This window comes from Eulemur rufifrons, chromosome 16 (genome assembly GCF_041146395.1).
Source record: "Eulemur rufifrons isolate Redbay chromosome 16, OSU_ERuf_1, whole genome shotgun sequence".
NCBI lineage: Eukaryota > Metazoa > Chordata > Mammalia > Primates > Lemuridae > Eulemur > Eulemur rufifrons.
Genome location: NC_090998.1, coordinates 43546466 through 43555354, shown reverse-complemented (window position 1 = coordinate 43555354; position 8889 = coordinate 43546466). Strand labels below are relative to the sequence as shown.

The window sequence follows — 8889 nt, the reverse complement described above, 5'->3', positions numbered from 1 at the left end:
AACTTTTCAATATTTTAAAAATGACTACCTAGAAGTAGATTATATGATTGTAAATTTTTTGTTATAAATTTATGTTTTTCCTTAATTAAGACAACTATCAACAGTTATATAAAATGCATCTTTGCAAAAATACCTCTTCGCACATTATCTCCAAGAAGTGGCATTTCAGGAAATGTTCCAAAATGTTAGCCTATTTTGTACAGTTAAGTATCATCCATGAGAATGTCTCTGTAACCATGTTCATCAGCATTTGTTATTTTTTGTCTTTTTGATAAGAGCCATTCTGTAGTGAGATGGTATCTCATTGTGGTTTTGATTTGCATTTCCCTGGTGATTAGTGATGTTGAACATTTTTTCATATATCTGTTGGCCACTTGTATGTCTTTTTTAAAGAAATGTTTACTCAAATCTTTTGTCGACTTTTTGTTTGTTTTTTTTTACCTGTTGAGATGTTTGAGTTCCTTGTGTGTTTTGGATATTAGTCGTTTGTCAGATGAGTAATTTGCAAATACATTTTTCCCATTCTACAGGTTTCACTTCACACTGTTGATTATTTACTTTGCTATGCAGAAGCTTTTTAAACTAATATTGTCCCATTTGACTACTTTTGTTTTTGTTGCCTGTGCTTTTGAAGTCTTAGCCATAAAATCTTTGCCTAGAACAATGTCTTGAAGTGTTTTCCCTGTTTTCTTCTAGTAGTTTTATAGTTTTGGGTCTTATGTGTAGGTATTTAATCCATTTTGATTGATTTTTATATATGGTGAAAGATAGTGTTCTAGTTTCATTCTTCTGTACATGGATATTAGTTTTCCAAATGTATGTTTTGGGTGCTTTTGTCAAATATCTGCTGGCTATAAATGTGTGGATTTGTTTCTGGGTTCTCTATTCTGTTCTATTCAGCTATGTATCTGTTTTTATGCCAGTATCATGATGTTTTGATTACAATAGCTTTATAGGATATTTTGAAGTCCAGTAGTGTGATGCCTCTAGCTTTGTTCTTTTTGCTCAATATTGCTTTGGCTATTTGGGTTCTTTTGTGGTTCCATACAAATTTTGTGATAATTCTATTCCTGTGAAGAATGTCATTAATATTTTGATGGTGAGTACATTGAACTTGTAGATTGCTCTGGGTAATATGGTTCTTTTAACAATATCAATTCTTCTGACTCATGAGCATGAGATGTTTTTCTATTCGTCTGTGTCTTTTTCTACATCTTTTATCAGTGTTTTGTAGTTTTATTTGTAGAGGTCTTTCACTTTCTTTGTGAAATAAAATAAAATTCCCGGATATTTTATTTTATTTGTAGCTATTGTAAATAAGACTGCTTTCTTGATTTCTGTTTTAGCTAGTTCATTATTAGTATATAAAAATGATACTGGTTTGTGTATGTGATTTTGCATCCTGCAACTTTACTGAATTTGTTTATCATTTTTAATAGTTTTTTGGTGGAATCTTTAGTTTTTTCTCTGTATAAGATCATATTGTCTGCAAAGAGACATATAATTTGTTCAGGATTTTTATCATGAATGCGTGTTGCATTTTATCATATCCTTTCCTGTATTTATTGAGATAATCATATGATTTTTATCCTTCTTCTTTTGATACAATGTTACACATTTTTAAAATTTCTGTGTGTTGAACCATTTTTGCATCCCTGGGGTAAATCCCTCTTGATCATGTTGTATTATCTTTTTGATGTGTAGTTGGATTATATTTATAAGTATTTTACAGAGGATTTTTCCATCCATGTACATCAGGGATAGCGGCCTGTAGTTTTTTGTTTTTGTTGGGTCCTTGTCTGGTTTTGTTGTCAGTGTAATGCTGGTGCAATAGAATAGATTAAGAAGAATTCTCTCCTCTTCTATTTTTTGGAGCAGTTTGAGAAAAATGAGTGTTGGTTGTTTTTTAAAAGTCTGGTAGAATTCAATAGTGAAGTCATCTAGTTCTGGGCTTTTCTTTGTTGGGAGACTTTTTGTTTATTTTATGTATTGTTTGTTTTGTTTTAATAGATTTAGGGAGTAAAAGTTAAATTCCATCACACATGTATATTGTATAGTGGTGGAGTCTGGGCTTTTGGTGTATCCATCACCTAAGTAGAGTATATTGTACTGCGTGGGTAATCTTTTATCCCTCACATCCTCCCACCCTCACCCCTTGTGAGTCTCCAATGTCCATTTTGCCACTCTGTGTGCCTTTGGGTAGCCATAGTCTAGCTTCCACTTATAAGTGAGAACATGTGGCATTTATTTTTCTGTTCCTGAGTTATCACTTAGCATAATGGTCTCCAGTTCCATTCAAGTTGCTGCAAGACATTTTTCATTCTTTTTTGTTGCTGAGTAGTACTACACAGTGCATATGTGTGTGTGTGTGTGTGTGTGTGTGTGTTTTGTGTGTATGTCTATATTCTTGAGTCATTCATCAATTGATGGGCACTTAGATTGATTTCATATTTTTGTGATTGTGAATTATGCTGTGATAAACATGCTAGTGCAGGGGTCTTTTTGATATAATGATTTTGTTTCCTCTGGGAAGATACCCAGCAGTGGAATGGCAGATCTACTTTTAATTCTTTGATAAGTCTCCATACTGATCTCTATAGAGGTTGTACTAATTTACATTTCCGCCAACAGTGTGTAAGTGTACCCTTTCTCCACATCTGTGTCAACATCTATTGTTTTTTATTTTTGTTTTTTTTTTTTCTTTTTTGAGACAGGATCTCACTCTGTTACCTGAGCTAGAGTGCAGTGGCATCATCATAGCTCATTATAACCTTGAACTCCTGGGCTCAAGAGATCCTCCTGCCTCAGCCTCCTGAGTAGCTGGGACTATAGGCATACACTAGCATGCCCAAGCTAATTTTTCTATTTTTTTTGTAGAGAGGGTGTCTCACTGGTGCTTAGGCTAGTCTCAAACTCCTGACCTCAAGCGATCCTCCTGCTTTGGCCTCCCAAAGTGTTAGGATTATAGGTGTGAGGTACTGTACTGAAAACCAAATCAAGAACTCAATCCTATTTTCAATAGTTGAAAAAATATTACCTAGGAATAAATTTAACCAAGGAAGTAGAAGATTTTTACAGGGGAACTAAAAATTACTGATGAAAAGAATTATAGACAACACAAACAAATGGAAAAAACATCTCATGCTCATGGATTGGAAGAATCAGTTTTTTTTTTTTTTTTTTTCTTTTGTGAGACAGAGTCTCTGTTGTCCTGAGTAGAGTGCCGTGGCATCAGCCTAGCTCATAGCAACCTCAAACTCCTGGGCTCAAGCTATCCTCCTGCTTTAGCCTCCCAAGTAGCTGGGACTACAGGTGCATGCCATGACACCTGGCTAATTTTTTTATTTTTAGTAGAGATAGTGTCTTGCTCTTGCTCAGGTTGGTCTTAAACTCCTGAGCTCAAGAAATTCTCCCCGCCGCAGCCTCCCAGAGTGCTAGAATTACAGGCGTGAGCCACCACACCTGGCTGAGACTTGTTTTTTTGAGGGGTGGTGCTAAAAAGAAAAGTCACAATTTCATGTTAGACTAAATAATTATTAACATTAAAAATGGAGTCTAAATTTAATTTTTCTATACAAAGGAGAAAAAAATTGGATAGAAAACATCCATATAGGCCGGGCGCGGTGGCTCACGCCTGTAATCCTAGCACTCTGGGAGGCCGAGGCGGGTGGATCGCTCGAGGTCAGGAGTTCGAGACCAGCCTGAGCAAGAGCGAGACCCCGTCTCTACTAAAAATAGAAAGAAATTATATGGACAACTAAAAATCTATATAGAAAAAATTAGCCGGGCATAGTGGTGCATGCCTGTAGTCCCAGCTACTCGGGAGGCTGAGGCAGTAGGATCGCTTAAGCCCAGGAGTCTGAGGTTGCTGTGAGCTAAAGCTGACGCCACGGCACTCACTCTAGCCTGGGCAACAAAGTGAGACTCTGTCTCAACAAAAAAAAAAAAAAAAAAAAAAAGAAAACATCCATATAATCAGTGGGCAAAAGAATGCAATAAAAATCAGTGAGAAACAAGAAAGTGTGATTGATAGAAAATACAAACTAGGATAGGTAGAAATAAGTCTGAAACCTTAATAATTTAGAAAGTATTGTTTTCTCCATTTATATATGATTATATTTTATTCATTCCCTAAAAAGCAAAGAGTCTCAGATAATGGGTGGGAATGGAAAACAAATCAAAGAGAAAAAATTCAGAGGCTACCTACATACAGGTAATTTATAATGTGGAACATAAATCCACACAGGAAATTTACAAATAATGGAATATTAAAACTGTTCTAGGCAAATGTTGAGAGAAGGGTAAACATCCATGTCAATGTTAATATAAGCATGGATAGAAATCCAAACATGAGAGTATTGTAGAGACATACTGGTAGCGAGCCTGCTATTTGTCAATAACAGGTTTCCATACTATTTCACATTATTAGTAATAAGAGATATGATTCTACTGGAAGAAATATATGTAATGAAGATTTACTCCCTTAAAATATTGAGAAAGAAAAATTTTTACAAACACAAGGAGAATAAGACTACAGTTCAAACATGAAAAAATTCTCTAATAATGTTAAAAAATTAAGAACACAAACAGCTAGTTTTGAAGAATACAAGCAACCTATATACATAGATAGGGTTTAAATGATTTTTACATTTTTTGGATAATACGGTTAAGAAACTATAAATCAAGGAAAATAGTTTTTAATATTTTTAAAGGGTTGTAAAAATAAAATATAAATTAAGAAAACATGAAAAAATATTATAAAGAGGATCAATATACATTTAAATTGTTTAATTGAAAATATTAATAAAATTGATAAATTATTGGCAAAATGAAAATGGAAAAAGCAGAAAAATAAGAGAAATAAGAGAAAAAACTCACCAATTGCCTAAATCTGGAATAAGAAAGAGTGACTTTTACTACAAATTCTAAAAATAAATCAATAAGAGGATATAATGAACAAATTTAAATTTGGATGAAATGCACAAATGTCTTGAACCATCATAAGTTATCAGGAGTGATTTAAGAAGGCATTAAAAATCTATTAATGTAATCGAATATGTAATTCAAAACCTTTTCACAAACTGATTTCCAAGACTTAATACCTTCACTGTTAAAATCTTTAAAAAACCTCGACAATTAAGTGTTGCCTTTGATAGTATGGAAACCTGTTATTGACAAATAGCAGGCTCGCTACCAAAATTTTTGGTCTACAAAGAATGGGCACTATTATGTTTCCTGTAATGCTGGTGGTGTCTTTACTAGTACATTGTTTTTTTGTTTTGTAAAGGAAAATTTTTTTGGCTTCTCACAGCTGGTGGGTTCTCTGGTTTTAATTAGTAAATCCAATCTAGCATTCCTAACTATTTGAGGCTTTTGAGCAATCTATGAACACTGTGTAAAGGCTGTTCTGACATCTCCACCTCATTTACTAAAGGTTCCAATGTGTCCAAGTTTTAAGGAGCCATACTAGCAGTACTTTAGGACTAGCTCCAGGTGTCCTTGCCAGGATGTCAAATATTGGGCTACTTAAGAATGGACCTATATCAATAATCTCTTCCTTATTCAATATTTTTTAAAACTCTCACCCACATCTATACCCTTGGAATTCATTCTTAGGTATGTTCTCTTGATTCCTGCAATATACTTTAGCTATTTTGGTGAATAATTGTTTTCCTTCTATAGAAGGTAGAGTAATTCTTCAGCAATGCTGTGCTGAGACTTGACCTTAGGTTTTGTTCTAGAACCCATCATTTGAGGTGAAGGAAGATTTTAAGGAGAATAAGTATGATCTTTTGCTTCAGATAAGGACTTTATGTATTCTTCAAGTAGGAGGAAGCTGCTATTGTCTAACAAGGAAGAGTGGGGGTTCAAGAGTCTCAAGAATAGCAACTCAGATGTCTCCATTTCACTGTGGAAACTCTGGGGACCAGGGTAAAACACATGGCTCAGATTTCTTACACTTAAGGGCAATGGAGAAGGAATATTTACGGACTAATTCCTTTCATTCATTGGTTGAGTGCTGCTTTTGAGGTGGTTTTAGGAACTTCTGGCATTCCTTGCAGATGGGCAAAATAGGTCTCTGTGGCCAGATATAAAGCCCTTGATTCAGTGTGGCTTCTGGCAGTTGCAAGTCAGCAAGTCAGGCTTTTGTATACCACAGTAGGAAAGGCAAGAAGATATAGATAGGGCACTACAACATCTCCTGTGGACTTCATCTATTAATAATTGCAAATGTTCTAAGTGTATGTGTGTTTGTACATTGTTAAGAGAATTTCAGAGAAAATATATCAAAACAGAAGAAGTGATAATGGAACTATTAGTGCCATAGGTTAATGGAGATGTCTTCCTCTATTAGAAGCAGCTGTCTGCAAACACTGGACAGCCTTATTATCCCCACTGCCATCCTGTCTACCTGATTACAGTGCATCTTGTTCTAGGAAGCAACATGGACTTGATATTCATTACTCCTTCCTTATAATTATTCATAATTAATTAAATTTTCAACACCCTTTTAAACAAGGTTGCCGTTCTGTTATTTGGCTCATTTTCATTACAATCTCTATTCATTAATATGCCGTGATAATCTAAAAAATTAAACACTTTTATTTGATTGTGCTTGTAGTATATATTTAAACATTATTAGTTTTATTTCACCATTGAAAATTTTGTATTAATCTGATGGAGTACATTGACTGAGGCTTCCATGTATTTTCTTGTTTTCGTTTTCTTAATTTCTTCATGAGGACATCAAAGTTTCTTTGACTTGCTGTCACTGTCTTGCTTACTTAAGCTACAATTTGGATTTGAAGATTCAATATTTGATTCAGATTTTTTGATGCTTTTTGCAATACCAATAATCACACTGATTTCTCAAACACAATTATCAGTTTTGTCTTTTTCTTTATAATTGTTTCCTTTTTAATAAGAGAATTTTATCACTTTAATTTAGGAAACTTACCTGTGATTTTAATAATGTCAACATTGTAGATGACTTCTGCATAATCTATATTACAATTTGAAAGAGTTGTTGTTTTGATTGCTTTTCATTTAAATTGTGTCTCAAGATTCTTAATAGTGGTGCTGATTTATTTTTACATTTTAGTTATATGCTTGGTCTGTGATATATGCTCCAAGAGGGCAGGATTATTGTTGGTTTTATTCTGCATTTTATTTAAAATATTTAACATGAGTGAGATACTCAGTAAATGTGCATTTGATGAACTAACAGATTATTAGAGAAACTATGGACAGAATAATAAAAATGAGCACTATTACTTGTTTTCTTACAAATCAAATATTTTATTAATATTCACATTTTGTTTTTTAAAATTTTGTTTGCACTTTTTGTAATACTGGATATGATGGGATATTTTTGTTCCTTATAGAAAAATTTTAATATAACTTCTTTTTTTTTTTTTTTTTTTTTGAGACAGAGTCTCACTTTGTTGCCCAGGCTAGAGTGAGTGCCGTGGCGTCAGCTTAGCTCACAGCAACCTCAGACTCCTGGGCTTAAGCGATCCTACTGCCTCAGCCTCCCGAGTAGCTGGGACTACAGGCATGTGCCACTATGCCCGGCTAATTTTTCTATATATATTTTTAGTTGTCCATATAATTTCTTTCTATTTTTAGTAGAGACGGGGTCTCGCTCTTGCTCAGGCTGGTCTCGAACTCCTGACCTTGAGCGATCCACCCGCCTCGGCCTCCCAGAGTGCTAGGATTACAGGCGTGAGCCACCGCGCCCGGTCAATATAACTTCAATAAAAGAAGAGTGCTTGCAAGGAGTAAAAAGAAGTGACCTTACTTAGAGAAGTTGTGGATGCAGGAAACATTCTGAAAAATTAGTTCGAATGGACTTTAGAGTATGAAGGAACAAATTATTTTAGCAAATTAATGATATATGCTTTGTAGAACCAATCTCTTATAAAAACTGGAATTATCAGCTTCAGCATTTCTTTATTTCTTAGACAATAATGTGATTCTTTTGACTGAGTCATTGAAGGCTTGCTTTACTTGCTTGTTCCTCAAGGTGTAAATAAATGGGTTCAACATAGGAGCAATGGAAGTAGTTAGCACTATCACACCCTTATTAATAGCCACTGATTCCTTTGCTGAAGGTTTGACATAGATGAAGATGCAGCTGCCGTAGGTGATAGAAACCACAATCATGTGGGAAGAACAGGTAGAAAAGGCTTTTTTCCTTTGCTGGGCAGAAGGGAATCTTATAATAGTCTTGATTATACATACATAGGAGAGAACTACACAAAGGAGTGTTGTGATGAAGGTCAACACAGCACAGGCTATAACCATCTGCTCAATGATCCATGTGTCTGAGCATGAAATCTTCAGGAATGGAGACACATCACAAAGAAAGCTATCAATGACATTAGAGTCACAGAATTCTAGATTTTGGCTTAGGCTAAATGGTGGGAGTATGATTAACAAGCCAGCCATCCAACAGCAGAGGATGAATTTTCGGCAGACTCCGCTGCTCATGATGGTTGTGTAATGTAGGGGCTTGCAGATGGCCACATAGCGGTCATAGGACATGGTGGCCAGGAGAAAAAATTCAGTTACTCCAAAAAGATCAGTAAAAAATGCTTGAATGGCACAAGCACAGTAAGTAATGGTCTTGTCACCTGTTGATAGGTTATACAAGTACCTGGGAATACAAGCTGATGTGAATAAGATTTCTAAGAAGGAAAAATTTTGTAGGAAAAAGTACATTGGTGTTTTAAGGTGGGAATCCATTAATATAAGTGAGATGATAGCCAAGTTCCCAGTCACACTCAATAAGTAAGTAAAAAACAAAAAAATTAAAAGCAGACCCTGAAGTTTTGGATCATCTGTTAGTCCCATGAGAACGAATGTTGTTATTGTTTGGTTTCTCAT

The 8889-nt window shown here is 34.8% G+C and overlaps 1 protein-coding gene across 1 annotated transcript; it reads right to left on the bottom strand.

Moving 5' to 3' along the window:
- Positions 1–7953: 7953 nt before the first annotated feature.
- On the bottom strand, positions 7954–8889 carry LOC138397070 (olfactory receptor 6C2-like). Its single transcript, XM_069490940.1, has one exon. It carries the CDS (start codon positions 8887–8889, stop codon positions 7954–7956), a length of 936 nt encoding a protein of 311 aa, XP_069347041.1.

What these genes read in the sequence shown, in the direction of transcription:
- LOC138397070 (XM_069490940.1), bottom strand. Translation starts at nt 8,889, where the DNA reads ATGAGAAACCAAACAATAACAACATTCGTTCTCATGGGACTAACAGAT.